Source organism: Pinus tabuliformis, chromosome X (genome assembly GCF_031772625.1).
Source record: "Pinus tabuliformis cultivar Carrire ecotype Pingquan chromosome X, CPIR1, whole genome shotgun sequence".
In the NCBI taxonomy this organism is placed as follows: domain Eukaryota; kingdom Viridiplantae; phylum Streptophyta; class Pinopsida; order Pinales; family Pinaceae; genus Pinus; species Pinus tabuliformis.
Genome location: NC_142308.1, coordinates 562695508 through 562712339, shown reverse-complemented (window position 1 = coordinate 562712339; position 16832 = coordinate 562695508). Strand labels below are relative to the sequence as shown.

At 37.6% G+C, this 16832-nt stretch overlaps 1 protein-coding gene across 4 annotated transcripts in view; it reads left to right on the top strand.

The window, feature by feature from the left end:
• The window catches only part of ARP4 (actin-related protein 4), a 317083-nt gene that overhangs the window by 78896 nt on the left and 221355 nt on the right, over positions 1-16832 (top strand). For 3 of the 4 annotated variants that reach the window (XR_016264320.1, XM_089447839.1, XM_089447838.1), the window contains exon 7: positions 194-325. Coding sequence is in view for 3 of the 4 variants with exons in the window: in XM_089447839.1 (XP_089303965.1) it covers positions 194-325 (132 nt within the window). In the remaining variant the exon portion in view is untranslated. The remainder of the gene's footprint in view (positions 1-193; positions 326-16832) is intronic. The other variant, XM_089447840.1, reaches the window with a different exon arrangement.

The following is a 16832-nucleotide window of genomic DNA, read 5'->3' as shown; positions in this document are numbered from 1 at the left end:
AAGTACTTGTATGATATCGCAAAATGTGTCTGCTTTTGCGACAATGCTCACATTGGTTAATCATGCACACAAATGATGAATTTAGATGTCATGAATATGACTAGGCTAACTTGGATTAGTTTCATGATGGAGCTAATAATTCATTCATGGCCTGATAATATCTCTGAAACCTGTTCTTATATGATGGCGCAAGTTGCAGTAGCTTTGATTCTGAGAAAATTGGAACCATGTGTTTTGGATGCAGGGAGCGCTTGCTAATTGATCCAAAGGAGCATCCTATATTGTTAGCTGAACCATCCTCCAATTCACAACAACAAAGGGAGAGGCAAGTTTATCTTTCTTTATCTTTGGCATAGTGACCTGCATTTGATATTGCACATTTTTAGGAACTGGATCTTCAATTTTACAAGAAAGGGTAAAGTTTTCACTTTATTTCACTAGAACAGAAAGAACGTTTGATCTGATAATTTTTTCAAAAGCATAGCCAGTAAATTGCACACAAAGTATTATTTCCTTTTATTGTATGGTGGCAGACATGCTTTAGACACGTGTCTCAATTCTTATGTGATTCAAGTCATAACACCAATTATTAGTGGTTTAATTTGATGGTTCATTGTATTTTTGATATCAATATGTGAATTTCAGAGAATTCATTCCAAGTCTATGTACCCAAAATTGGAAAAAAATCAGCTAAGAAGGGCAAAATGCAAGTGATTGGATAATTAACGGATAGAGGAAAACTTAAGAAATATATTGAGCAGATAAAATACAAGGTTGGAAAACCAACACACCAAATCAATTTAAGATGGAATGAAATGGCAAGGACAAGAAATGAGGACAGGAACAAACTTGATAATTAGGACTGCATTGACTAAACATTCATATCTGTTATCATTGAATTTGCCCTAGGCATATCAAATTCCATGGAAAGCTTCGTAATGTTCATGAGTACATCTTTTAGTTCCAATGTTCTATTTCAGGGTGAACTCTATTTATAGAGATTTTCCTAGTGAGACAGGGGACACCATGTTCAGTGCTTCTATTCAGATCTGAGTTCTATTTTTAACAAGGATCCAATGTGTGGATGTTACATGTGACACTTGGAGCATGCATGGGAATGAGTACTTTCTGATTTCAGATTTGTCTTTTGTGGGAGGTTTTTATTTTTGGCATCTGATTGCAGTTTTGAGCACCCACTTGTTGATTTTCCAAAAGGGCATTCTTTGATTTTTGAATTTCGTATTGTTGGAAAGTTCTACTTTTAGAAACTTACAATTTTGGGAAACAAATAATGTTTTTCGATACTCTTTGGAGGAGAGTACATTTGAGTTTTGGTGATGAGTAGAGGAAGCTATTTTTTAGGGTCCCTATTTTTGGACATTTCAATACATGGATAGGTTTGTGTGATGATGGAGAAGAAAAATGTAATGTCCCCTATGGATTAATTGTCCACAGGAGGACGTAATAGCCTATCCAACCCCATAGGCTATCGTCTTTGCTAAAGGGGAAAACCCAATTATCCAATGTTTTGGGGCAACATTGGGTAAATTTTGGGGTAGTTAGGGCAAAAAGCCCAAATTGGGGGTTGCACATGAACTCTTCACATTTGACTAAGGAGGGGAAGTCCCATGGGGAATCTATAAATAAAGGAGAGTTAGGATCATTTTGTCATCATTGATTTGGATTGGAATATCTCTGATTTTCTTGAGCTTGAGGCTCTGTGGACTCTAAGAATCCTTTTTCTTGATTAGTTTTGGTGTAGGTGATCCCACCCTACATAATCCTTTGTCTAGTTTTGATGGAGCTGATCCCACCCTACCTAGACACATTTTTTTTTTTTGTTCTGGCACAACAAATCATCTTGAAGCTACTTGGATCTATCCTAAAGTAACCCTCTAATATTATTCGTTTGGTCAAAAAGTTGTTCTTCTCCACTATTCTGTTATGACACATGCTTGGAACAAATATGGTTCCTGTTTAAGTTATCTGGTTGTTTCATTAGTTAAGAAGTTCAATCTGATAAGAAAACAGATCACTCATTGTTCGGATTCGTCAAGAAGGTTTCTGTGAGGTTTTGTTGGCACTGAGGTCCAAGTTTTGGTATCAGCGAGAGTGCAGAGTAGGGCATCAATGGGCTCTGTGGTAAAACAATAAAAAATATGGTTAGCGGATTCTCTTCTAAGTCTACGACTAGCCATTAAAAGAATATTGAGTCACTAAACAACATTGGTTCACTATTTCTGTGGCATTTTGAGGAAAATCGAGCTAACTAGGTGTCCTGAGGCCAACAACCATCTCGCCATGGCTATGGGTATCCTCAGGGAAGGTAACCAAACCTTCTTTTCTTCTAGGTCTGTGGCTACTTCCAGATCCTGTGCAAAATCAAGGTTGATTCCAGGTTGCAAAATCACTGGAGGAAAGAATCAGGTGTGATACTGTGACCATCCCTGTAACAACACATTTCGTCACGGCTAGGCAAGAGATAGTAGATAGTGAGTTGCAATCAGTTTAGTAACAATTGATTAGATAGTATTAGCATTGTTACAATGAAATGTTGGATTATTAAATTGTGGTATCCTTGTGCCGGGGAATTATTGTGGATAGAGTACTGTGTATTAGGCAGACAGTCCTAATTCATTGTGAGTTGGATGAAGAATTATACTGTTGTGGAAATCTCTATATTTGTGCATATATAGAAGGATAACTACTTTAGGTGAATGTGCATTGCTATTTATTGATTTATTGGAATTTAACCTTAGTTATCTCTAGAGTCTAAACCCTAAGGGAAAAAATTACCCTAGGACGTTATAGTGGTATCAGAGCTAGCTCACCCTACCAGCTTGTGAGCAACTTGGTTGATATCACGGACCTAGGGTCTTCAAGTAAGGTTCAATGGAGAATGAATAGTTATGGGAATAAGGTTAGGCATACCATGACTTTCCAATGGCAGCAACACTTATAGGTGATGCCTCAGCTTCTTGCCCCACTTGGTATTAATACAAGCAACAATCACCATGTTCCTATTCAAATTAATGCACTCAGACAAACTAGCACTGGAGTTAGATTGCAAGGATCATAGTGCAAAAGATTGGGTCAAACACATGACTCCCAAGACTAATCAAGTGCCTGAATTGAAGGATAAGAGCACACAACAGAAAGCATTCAAGAGGAATTGGTATGATTTTTGGGCTAGCTTCAGGAAAGATGGATTAGGTGATGCTGATGGTAAGCCCGAGATAGAAAATGTTCCACCAAGTCTCTGGGACGGGGAGATGCGGGTGCGGGGAGACGCACAAAGGGGACGGGTGGGAGTACCCTCAAATTTTAGGGAAATTTTGGGGGAGATGGGGGGACGTCGAGGTATATATAATATAATTTTTAATTATATATATTATATATATGTATATAATTTTGAAGTTTTCATGTTCATATTCATTGTTCAATAATGAAAGCATATTAAATAGACTAATTAGTAATAGTAATACCAATACATTGAAATTTCAAATTTGATCCATACATAAAATTTAAATTCATAATTGAATCAAATAATAACATATTGTAATTGAATCTTGGTCCGTCCTCATCATTCATTTTGATACATACATCATTCATATGACATACTCATTATAATGCTCTAAATGCTAATTCATCAAGATTCAATACCATAAGATTCAATAATAAAATTCAATATGAAATATTCAAATACAATGTACATTGATCCATATCATTCATCATTCATCAATCATCATTCTATAATTTACATTGAATCATTGATTTAAAAATTAAATTGAAAATTGAAAATTCTGAATTCATCATTCATCATTCTAGTCTTCTAGATTCTAAATTGAACACTAAATTAAAATTTTCAATTTATATAACTCAAAGTTTCAAACTCAAAAATAGTTAAGAGTGAAGAGTCGGTCATCAATATCTAGTGTCACAACTCAAATGTTAAAACTTAAAAGTAAAAATGGAAAATGAACACTGAAAATAAAATCAACTTCAAGGACTCAATCTCAATGATTGGTCCTCTACATCCATCTGCTGCATGAAGTCATCAGGAACATCAATGGGAATGTCATTATCTGAGTCAGAGTCACTCTCTTGAGTAACCAATGGAACTCCAACCAAACCATGCTGCAACTCATCTGGTCCATCCTCATCATCTATGGAAGAAAAAAATGCGCTCAGCTGTTTTAACTTTTAACAGAGGTAAGAGCATAATGAATGGCGGCAGAATGAAAAGTAGAGTTAAACCTAACTTTTCATGTAATTTTTTATTTGTAATTGTTAGTTTAGTTTATTTTTATTTTTATTTTTTTTAATAAATTAATTTTCATTTTTATTTATTTATTTTTTTTTATATAAAGGGTAATTAGACAAAAATGAAGGGGGGACGCCCAGAAGAACCCCATTTTCGGGGGGACGCCCAGAAGAACCCCATTTTTGGGGGGGACGCCTAGAAGTACCCCTTTCGGGGAGTCGAGTCTCCCACCCTGGGGAAACGCACCCCCTTGCGTCTCCCCGAGTCTCCCCAAAAGGGGGACGTGGGGAAACGCACCCCCGAGAGTCTCCCCGTCCCGGGTGCGTGGGGTGCGAGGGGTGCGCGCACCCCACCCTGGGGGACGCGTCCCCGTGGAACACTGAAAAACAAAGTACAAGGGAAGCATCATTAAGTATGGTAGATGACATGGAAATCCCAGGGAAAGGAGCGGTTGCTACAGAATTGCAAATTCGTGAAAAAGTTTGCAAGGATTAAACTGGTGTTGAATTACAATCCTTTGCAATTAGTAACGAAGTGGTGGTACAAAATCTGTGAAAAATAGAAGGGTTGAAAGGGAGCAATATGTCCCAAAACCTGTTTTCAAAGAGCAGGCACAAATTCATGAGAATTACCACCAGCATGCACCAACTCAAGTTCAAATTGACCAGTCAGCTAGTCAACAGGGGAAAGCTAAAAATACAGGGCTATGCATGGGGTTGCATGACCTGTACAGTCAAGTTTTTGGTTTATGTGGTGCAAAGTTTCCCATTGTTGACAGAAATGAAAATTCAAATGATATTGTAGGACCTTACTAACAACATGGAGCAAACAAATGATTCTAGAACAGTACGACTGAAACCAAAACAGAGTTGCCTTGAGATAGCATCTAACATAGAATCTAGCAGAGAGCATATGGATGAAATTCTTGAAAACCAAGAATGAGAAAGGCCTTGGGAGATGATATATGAGATTGAATGTGACAGAGTGAATATGAATGATCAAACCTCTAAAACATCATTGGCACATAGTACTAGTGAAGTTAAAATTGGTCTCGAAGACTTAAATGTTAATAAAACCCTTGCATCTTCTAGGTTACAGGAAGTTCAAGTTTTTGTTAATGAAGTATTTATGCAATAGGATGCTCCTTTTGTAGTTCGTCAGGTGCCAGGCATGCAAAATTCTTATGTAATGCATCGAGAGTTAAATAATGTGAGAGGTTAATTTGCCAAATCAGTGACCTATTTGGAGGATAAGGAAGGATCACAATAGCTTGCTGACAACCATGAGATACATGTGGAGGACAGAAAAGGATCACACTGCCTTGTTGAAAATTATGCACTAAGTGAAGGCTAAATGTCCTTCCTATTAATCTAGACACAGGTTTGACAGAGAAAAAAAAATCAAATTGTCCAGCAGAACATCACAGGTTACATGTGCTGCAGGGAATGGAAGGGGCAATTGTTGAACCTCAAGGTGCATGGAGTAAAATCAACGAAGAAAACAATTGATTAATACGGAACCAATTAATGTCACTGATGCAAAACAGGAAGGTCAAGATTTTGCAGTCTATAAGTAACCTCTCATTAATACAATATTAGAAGGTTGTCAATTCAAAGCCCAGGGGCTTATTGATATTGTCACATCAATACCCTTGCAAGGGAACTATTACCTTCCAAATACTGAGGTAGGTACTGGAGGGCTTGGGGAGAGGAACTTGGACAAGATTGTAGAAACTTCTAGTACTTATGTTCAAAGATGCTGGACCACAAATAACGAAACATCTTGAACAAGTTTTGATGTATGAAAGCTTAGCAGAGATGGACTGTGGAGTAGTAATGCCAGTAGCTGTGACTTCCAAGGGTAGAGAAGATTACAGTGGACATCACCACTAAGATATTCATAATATGTCACAGGGAGATGAAGCAATGAGATGTTCTACAACAAATGATAATGATGTCAATAATAAAATCAACTTCCTTGGGGATGCAAAAGTCACAAAATTCTTGGGAGGTGATGATGGACAAGATGAGTTTGAGGGAAAAGACAATGCCCGTGATTCAGAAACGATCAGGTTCAAGATGATAGTGGATGGTTTGCAAGAACAAGGGCTGTCAACCGATACTTGAAGACTGTCTTTGGGGGCATGGATCAAAATTCAAAGATGGTCTCAGAAGTTACCAACAATGTTGATTACAATTGTGCTGTTGTGATGCGCTTGTTTCTTTTACTGAAAAGATGATGGATGGGAAGGAAAATGTTGACTCCCAATATGAAGTTGGAAAATACAGAGACCAAGATTTTGGGTGTCGGGATGAAGGCATAGCAGGAGAACTAAAAGCTGAACGTGTCAACTATGACTACTCTGCTGGCAAAGATGTGGAAGGACTTGCTGTTTAGGATGAGAGGGTTTCCCCATCACTTGCAACATAGAGTTAATGTACAAAGAGGATCCTATAGGTATTGGAAATGTCAGATGAAGATTAAAAGAAATGAATAAGAAGGTAGACCAGATACAAAACAAAATTAGGAACGAGAGTATGTTTTTACAGGAAAGAAAAATGTTGCTGTATGTTATGAAAGGGTCACATGGCCAAGTCCGTGAATATAGAAATTTTTTGGATCAAGGATTGGATCTCTTTAAGAAGCAAATCTTTCAAACAGAAGAGAATGTGCAGGCCATTAAAGAAAAATTTGGGGCCTTGAGCGTTGGTTTAAGGCAATTGCAGGATCAATACCTTGGTGCAGATTCTATTAGACAAAAGGCATTAAACACCCCAAAGATGCAAGGGAAATATGAACCCCAACTAGTTGGTGAAGAATGTGATAATGAAGAAACTGTTGGAATAAGAAAAATGGAGGTAGAAGATGCAGGGTTGGTAACATAATTTGCCTTAACAATAGCATATATTTGTACTCTTGGCCTAGGATAGATCTATGAATCAGTATTAGTTACTGGGCTGCAAAAGCTAAAGAAGCATGCTGTAGAGACTAAAGATGAGTTCTCATTCTTGTCTAAGTTGCACTGAAACGGATACAGATATGGGGTTTGAAACGGATACGACAAATTTTCGAAAAATCTGGATACGATACAGCAAGGAAACATCACACACACACAATATATATATAACAAAATAAAAATTTCATGTTACCATTCAAATTTTAGAGTCTAGATTCTATATTTAAAAATACATAATCACTTATCATCTATCATCATCATCAATTCAACATAAACATTGTCATTATCATTAATGATTATTATAACATTTATGATTCAACATATCAAGTTTTTGTTTCAAATTTCAATCATCAACATGACTGGTTACAACATCACCAAAATTAATAATGCACACCACATAGTACAAAGTACAAAATGAACTATGACTGGCAGTCTACTATCATTATTCATAATTTATATGGCATGTTATGGTATTCAATATTCATTGTTTAAAAGTTTAAAACACCATCATAAATTAGATTTACATATTATCAAATATGTCTTCATTCATGTCACTAAGAATCACATCCCCTCCAGGAGTGGGAGCATTGCTGCCATGTCCACTTGAAGATCCAACTATTGGTGCTATCTCATCAAACAAAGTCATATGAGGCCTGGCATTCAACGTCATATCCATGTCAGGCAACTCTGGTTCCACATCCCATAGTTTGGTGGGCTCAAATTTGTATTCGTCTCTCCTGTGTGACAAAAGGCGAAGGTTCGAATGAACATACACTAGTTCCTCTACCTTCTTGGATCCCAATCTGTTTCGCTTCACCGAATGGATGAAGCCATATGTACTCCAATTCATTTCTGCTGAAGAGAAACTAGCAACCTGTGACAAGATCCTGATGGCTAATTTTTGGATATGTGGAAGTTCCCCACCATAGTAGTTCCACCAATCAATTGGACTTAATCTTGTCTTGTCCTGTATACAATCAATATCAACACCCCAACCCTCTGATCCCACAAAATGAGAAAACTCTGAATGAATCCTCTCCCAATTTCATGATCTACAAAAAGCTTTCTTAAAGCTTTTTTAAATCCTTGTGAGACTTATGGGTCTTTGTTTGGTGCGGTTCTTTCTGGATCACTTAGCAACTCTGCAGCATAATATTTTGGATTCACTGCATAGGCCAAAAGGTGCAATGGGATGGTCATCTTGTTCCACCTTTTGGTCAATATATATTTTATTTCTCTGTAAAAGAATTCATCTGGGTCTTCCAAGACATTTATAACCACCCCTATCTTCTCCATCATAGATCAATGCCCTCATACACCTCTTCCAAATTAGGCATATTTGTGTCAAACAGGCGGAGTAAATCCACAATTGGATTAGGAAATGCCAAGAGGTACTCCACCCTATCCTACCATTCATCATGAAAAACTAACCTTTTCACTGCTTGTGCTCGTTGAGATTGGGATTGCCTCCATTGATTCCAAAGAGAATTGCATACCATTGATTGTAATGCTTCTTTCATTTGCATAAGCCTTGTTAAGACTGATGTGAGAAGGAATGCAAGTCTCGACAACTCCAAGTGCCAAATTGCTAATGTTTCAATAAATTAAAAATCATAATTTGATTGAATAACTATTATGATTCACGAATCATGAAATTTGAGAATCTGATTTACATATTTGAATCTAGAATCATAGAAATTAGAATTTATGAAATAAACTTTAAAGTTTAGGTACCGTAAGGAGCTCCAACTTCGTAAATTCCCTGTAGATTCCTTGGGACATGTGGTGGTTTGTGATGAAGGCTTGAATTTCTTTTGCCTCTTCAAAAATAACGAATCCACTCAATTTGTTTCTCCATTTTTCCCAACATGAGGTTCAATGAATGTACAACACAAGTGGTCCAAAAGATGTGTTGATATTCGCCTTAAATAATTAGGCCTGCTGCTCTACACATCATTGCATTGTCAGTTATTACCCGGACAATGTTTTCTGGCCCCACCAATTCAATTACTTCAATAAAGATGTCAACAATGAATTGAGAATCTTTCAACTGCCCCTCACAATCTATTGCCTTAAAAAATGTTATGTAAAAATTAGTTAGATTAGGTTTACTATTTAATTTTTAGTTAAATTAGACGAAAGGGCACGATCATAAGATCACGCCCTTTCCCCAAAGGGTGTCCATGGCAGTATATAAGCCAGGAACCCCATTTGTAATCAACATCATCTATCTATTCATCTTTTTAATAAATATTTATATATATAAATTTCTGCATATCATAAGTTCTCTGTTCCATTTGGTATCAGAGCGGGTTCGATCCTCTGGACAAATTCTCGTTGCATAGGTCACCACCTTGCACGCAGCCACCATTTCTCCCATCCGCACCACTGTTCCAATCCTTCCGCCCGGCAGCGCTCCAGCCAACCATAGTTGGCTGCCCGTTACTCCCTTTATCACTCCTGTCCGCTAGCGTGCATCCCACCTGCGTCAACTCCGGGCGTCCACCTCACGCTGTCGCAACAAACCTCAACTTCCGTCCGCAGTCTTGACATAACCGTCCCCATCCGTCCGCTGTCCAGACTTATCCCGTCCATTTCCGCCTTCCGCCAGTCACCTGTTCACACCCACCATCGACCCGTAGCATCCGTTAAAAGACTGCGGTGATAAACTGCGCGATATTTTTTTTGAACAGTCAAAGGGTTCCGTCAGCCAATGTGACTGTTCGATAGTAATATATAATATATATATATATATATATATATATATATATAATATAATATAGTTATATCATTAATTTATATATATGTTATATATATATATATATTACATAACTTAATCTAATTATATTATATATATATATATATATATATATATATATATATATATATATAACGTCAATTTAATTAATTAATTTTTTAATCAATTAAAATATATATAATTAATTAATTTTTTAATTAATTAAAATATATATATATATATATTTTAAAATTTTACGCTGGCAGATAAATATACGCCGCCACAAACTCGCTCAATGTCGACAATGACAATGGCGGATTTCCAAAAAAAATTGGTTGACGCAGAGCATAAGATAAATAACAACCACGACGAGGTCAGTAAAAGATTAAATGAATTCCAGATCAAGCTTGGGGAGCAAGCGGACGAAATCAAAAGTCTTCACGATACAACAAACCGAATAGAAACAAAGATGGAAAATCAACATGTCCAAACAGAAGTACATATCAGAGATGCCGTAACAATGCTGAAACTTCTTTGTAAAAAGATGAATTGTACACCCGAACAACTACTAGAAGAAAATGAAGAGAATCAAGAACACATCTCATCAGATTCAACAAAGTCCATTGACTCTCATGAAAAAGTTGAATCCCCAAGGAAATCAACGACACCCCACCAAGAAGCGAGTAACACAGCCTTTACAAACAAGCAACTTTGGGATAACTTTAACTGTTTTTTGGAACAGAGAACTTATAACTTTACCAATCTAAGAAATTAGTGAAATTCCAGTTAAACATCTTACTTGAGACTTTAAAGTTTAACCCCTTAATTGTATTAGCCTTTAGGATGAACATATTTCAGTCTTCAGACAACAATCTATAACAACAGTTGCAGACTAAGAAATTAGTGAAATTCCAATTAAGCATCTTACTTGAGACTTTAAAGTTTAACCCTTAATTGCTATCAAAACTCTGTCCAATAGGTGAAACCATTTAAAATTATATCATAGGATATGAATTTCAGATTGTCATAAACTCTTGGTAAGGAAAATATTTTATTTCTCTTCATTGATAGTTGAAATAGGCTAAGCTTTCTTGACTCTATTTGAGGGTTTGTTGTAATTTATCATTTAACAAGTCCTGCTAGGTGGCCCTAGGATTTTTCAGATTTGTGGAGTGTGGACTATTCAAGGTGGTCACAATTACTTTCAGGCTTCAACTAACAAACTCAAACCCCTTAAAGATTCCTGAATGGTTCAATTTTTTGAAAAGTTGGTTCAATTTTTTGAAAAGTTTTTAAGGTAGACCTTGTTACGAAGAGCATGGCTTTGGACCGGAGAGCGTGGCTTTGTGCAGCAGTGAAGCAGCCAGAGGATCGACCGCTCTGATACCAAATGAAGCGAACAAAGTTCCTTTTGTAGATTAATTACTCCAAAAGACTTGGAATATCAAGATATCCATGAGGATACAAATATTATATATTAAAATGAATAAGGATGATGGTGAATGATTTACAATGAGAACGAGAGGCTTGTTTATATACCACACAAGTGTCTCTTCATGAAGAGTCATGTCTCATTTAGACATGCCTCTTCAACCTAATTACTAGTTTAACTAATTATTATTTATGATTATTATCGTTTACAATTATTTTACATTATTTATATATATTTTGTTCGTTATAGGGAATGTGTTTGGCTAGAGTATTTGACATTGTGAAGAAATGAACTTTTAGGAATGTCAACGACCAAGGTATCACATCTATCTGAACATTGGGAAATGTAAGCACAAAACTGATTTTGAAATTTGGACTATGAGACGCCATCTCAGTGCGTACACTTGCATGAAATTGGTCATCCAAGGAAAAATTAAAATTTTCCCTCCCTTGCAGAATGAAAACTAAGTGCAAAAAGAACTTGGAACAAATGTCAAATAAAGTTGGATGTACATTAAAAATTTAAATGATTATAACATCGACATTTCATGAAATAAAGATGTCTCTCGTTAGCAATGTACATAGATTGCAAAGAGTTTTAGATACATCTTACATATCTGGAATCTTGGAAGTAAAGGAGACAAAAAGATGGATATCCTATACAAGACAAGCACTACAAAATTAAAGGAAAGCACTTCCAAATTGATGTTAGCTCATTGAATGATACCGACAAGATAGGTTCTAGACAATATTTCATTATTACCTGTAACCTCGTGCCCTTGGCAAGTTCCAACGGACAAAGAATCGGGTCGCGACTTGCATCTATTTACCAAGGTCCACAACTTGATGTCCAACAGATAGCGTGGGCTCATGCTCTTACAGCTCATCGACTAATAGGCTTGGGACCTCGGGCTCGTGCTCTTACAAGTCGTCGACTAGCTGGCTCGGTTCCTCGGGCTCTTACAACTTACGAGTCATGACCAACTGGAAAGTTGCAACAGGGCTCGTGTGTGAAAATTTCACTATTGGAATTCTATTGCAACAACTGGTATTTATTCTTGTAACTGTAAATTAATTTAGAAGTTTATTCCTACGACAACAACGAATTAATGACATTGCAATCTTCACAAATAAAAATGCTGTGGAAGATAAACTGGAAATTGAGAAAATAGTGGAACACAAAAAAAATGTGACACTGTGTCTCTGCATCATCCTCCCATGTATGCTATTGATGTCTGGCCATTGTGATTACCTACTACTACCCACGAACCATAGCGCAACTTTGATGCTGCATTTGTGCTGCTGTTGACACTGCTATACTTTGCTAACTCTGCTTCTGCACCGCAACTCCCTCTCAACTATTGCTGCTGCTATTGCAACTACTGCAACTGAGAAGCACTCAAAAAACTGAATCAACTATGTCTCTGTGATGCATTTGGCTCTTGAGCATCTGATTGTTACTAGCCTTTGCACTCTCCACTAAGGAATTCACACTATTGCTGACTCTGCTATCGAGCCTCCTGCTCTGTGCTCCTCAACTCCTGACTACAACTAGTCTGCAATTGTTACTCTGGAATCTGATTGCATCAACTGACACTGATCAATCCTGCTACTAAATACTATAGGACCCTATAGCAAGGTAATGATCCATGAGGAAAACACCTCAATGGACCTTGCCCAACCTCTTCGCAACTCTGGGACTATAGCTCCATATCACCCCACCTCACTCTTGGAGGTATAGCTGCAAACATAGCAAAATCTCAAGCCTAGAGGACAACTGGTCTATCTCTGCGGATGCTGCCGCTGGTCTCGATTCTCTTGCTTGCCCTTCTTCCTTTGAGGACACTAAGTACTTGACCTTAGATAGGTCCTTTTTCTTCTTCTCCCCTTGCCCCTGACTAGGACTCTTTGATGCAAGGGCCACATTCTCTTCCTCCTTCTCACCTTTCAAACCCTTACTGCTGCATCCGCTGATGGAGAACTTCACAAGAGTTTGCCTAATCTCCTCCTATTGTAGGTCTGACCACATCTTGTCCCACCTAGGTAGAGTATCTCATCCAAAATGTCTTGGACGAAGATCTCCCAATCGTTTGAGACACTGTTTAGTGCTAAATGCACCAACTCTGTATTTTGAGATGCCTCCCCAACTACTGCAAGCTAATATCGAATTTCTTGAATTTTGGTGAGAAAGGGATCAATGCCTTCACCCTTATACATCTTGATGTTTCTCAGGTCTCTTTCAGGAACATCTTTCGCAGCTTGAAAGGATTTGATATAGCTGAGCGAGAGCATCTCACATCTCCTTGGCAGTATTCTTGCTAGATATATGTGAAACTATATGGTCCCAGACTCCATCCATGATCATCCGCTTCGCCTTGGTCATTTCTTTCTTGAATTCCTTCAGCTGATCTGCATCAGTAGGTTTTTCCACAATGTTCTCTACATAGGTTTTCAGGCCAAATTCATCTAACAGGAAGGATATCCTAGCCTTCCAGATGATATAGTTGGAGGCTTCCTCCAAGTTATCCTTATCTCTAAGCCCAACTATGGCCATCTCTAAAACTGGAACGAAAATATCCCTCTTTCTCTTGCTCCTCTGTAGAATTTGCTATTCACACTCCCTTTTAGAGTGAGGAAATTTGCTTGTAGCTATTGCCGATTGCAATAGGAAAATTGGATTTCTAAACTAGAAACCATTTGACAGAAATTATCTCTATGTGTGCACTTCCTCTTCCACCTGGCGCCGATTCTGCTCTAGCAACTGCTGCAAAACCCTTCTGTGCCCAAACAAGGAATTTGCTTAGCAAAAATTTTGATCTATTATGCTGGAATTGCTTCTCGGCTTTACTATTGCCTACTGGAATTGCTACTGGGAGACATCTCCAAGTTGATTGATGTGAGTTTCTAGAGAATTTTAACCTTTCTCAATTAATTACTATTAATTAACCATTTTTCGTAAGTTAGACTTAGGAAATTTTTAATTATGGTCAATTAATTTAATTGAGCCATCTCTAGGTGGAATTTCCAGAAATGATTTCTAGGTTTTGGAGAACACATGTATTTTAGCCTCTCCACAAAGTCTCGAGACTAGAACAACATTCGATACTACAAAAACTAACATTGTGTTTGCACCATGCTGCCGCGATTTACAAACTCGTGTTCACTCCACAATTTATTAACAACCTAAAGGCTACAAGGCTTGGGCCACAATTACAAACCAGATACCACAGACCATGGTCCACAAGGCTTGGGCTGCACCACAGTTTAAAAACTCATTGCCGGCGGCACCAATGTTGAGTGTTCTCATCGTCAACTAGGTAAATGTGCGGCTTGATGAAAGTTAAAGGTGGTAAATGAAAGGTGGTAAATCAATTTAATGACATATGACCCTTTTTTATTCGCCCGTTCTCGGTGTTTAAGGGAAAAGAGACTGTTCCCGACGTTAACAGATACGTTGGGCGTTCAAAGATCCCATCTTGTCATTTTCCAGCTAAATTACTCGGATCCGTTTCCAAATTTACGTGATCTGTATCACGATTTCCGGATCCGTATCATGCTTTTCATGATACAGATGGATGGCGTTTCTAGCAATTTAGATTCTTAGGGATAGAAGGGCAGATTTTACAACACCAAAGTTGGCCATTGCTTACAGACAAGCAATGTCGGGAAGGGGTGATCATAATGCCCCCTATGGATTAATTGCTGTTAAAATTGGCAACTAGGGTCAAATTCCATTGCATTGGATTCCTCTTTTGGACAGGTCCAATTTTGATGTAAAGATCATCTCATTCTGACAAGTAGAAATGGAATTTTGAATTTATTCTCTCTTGTGCACAAATTGTCAAGGTCGGCCTCAGTCAAATGTACGCTGAAAAGGCCAGTAGATGTGTCTCCTCACCCTCAACGAAGTGTATAAATAGGAGTGACCTCTCTCCTCATTTGGACATCACTAATCTCATCACATATCTCTCTTTCTCCTCTCTTGTTTTGTTTGTACAGCTTGGAGGCAACCTTCTCTACTTTGCACGTGTGGAAGGATGATGAATTTCTGGACTTGTTTGCTGGCCTAAAATTTCAGGAAAACAGAAAAACGTTAACCAAGGCACTTTTGACCAACGTTGACCTCCTTTTTGTGGGCAGAAATCTGATCTTTGAAGGCTACATTTATTGGCACAAATTTCGTGGAGTTTCAGTTTGGCCAGGTTTGACTTCAGATTTGATTGCAAAATTTACCACTGTGTTTTCTCTCTCCTTTGAATGGGTTGACCGAACTGTTTTGGGGTGACTTTTACTCTTGGAAGGCATAATTGATCTGCTGTTGATCGAACTGCTTGGAGGACATTTTGGAGCTGCTTTGACCAATGTTGACTTTTTGGTTAGCGCTGTAGTTGACTGCTGATTTTTACAGGACTGTTTTGGGCAAGTTAATTTGATATTTGTACGCTCTCTCTCTGTGTTGAACTATTTGAAGAATAATAAGAAGATTTGATCAAAGGGTTTCTCCACATTGGGGTTGTTGACCACTACTGGTCAACTACCCATGCAGTACACCTCCTTCCTGTTGGCAGAGAAGGATAGCTCCTGAGCGACATGTCCGTGCCAGCCTACAGTCATCGACAGCTTGATCATTTTTGTTGTAAACCCAGTCTGCATGTTTGAAATGTAAATAATCTAAGCAGATCAGAGTCATGTATGTAAAGTTGCCTAGGTGGACCTAACTTTCTAATGACGATCTGCGTCCCGGGAGGTTTTTAGTCTCACCGATCCATGGATCGGCAGAGTTTTCCTTCAAACCCAACCCCAAAGCCGGGATGCATTTCGTTATTAGGACTTTAGGAGAATCCTAGCGTGTTACTCTGCTAGATTATAGTTGTGTCGCAGATCTGGGTGGTCTATGAGGGTCTATGTTAAAGTGGATTCATCCCTTTGAGATGTAAATTGTAAAAAATTGTAAAAAATCATGATGAAATGTGTCTTGAGGGTTGAAAATGTTGTAAATCCCCTCATGAGTCCTAGGTCCTAGGTGCTAGGTGATGATTCCAACGGCTGGGTTTGATGATCCGTCTTAAGATAAATTTAAAATTTTTTTTAATGAATAAAAATAATAAATTCATATATAATAAAAAAATAAAAAATTAAAAAAATTAAAAAATTAAAAAATTTAAAAAAAATTTGAAAAATAAAAAATAATAAAAAATAAAAAGCATAAAGCAAAAACCCTAAGCAATAAAATAATAATATTTTTGTGGATCACCCAAAACTAGCCGTTGGGATCATTTCCTTTATGTAGGGTCTTAGGAGGTCATTTTCATTTTTATCTGATCTGTGAGTCTGTACTGAAAGCTCTCTTGTAAACTGATTTCTGATTAATAAAAAGACTTTGGGGTTTCAAACTGGCTGGTGTTACTCTCTGGAACTGCTGTGAGGTGTTTGAATTTCTGCAT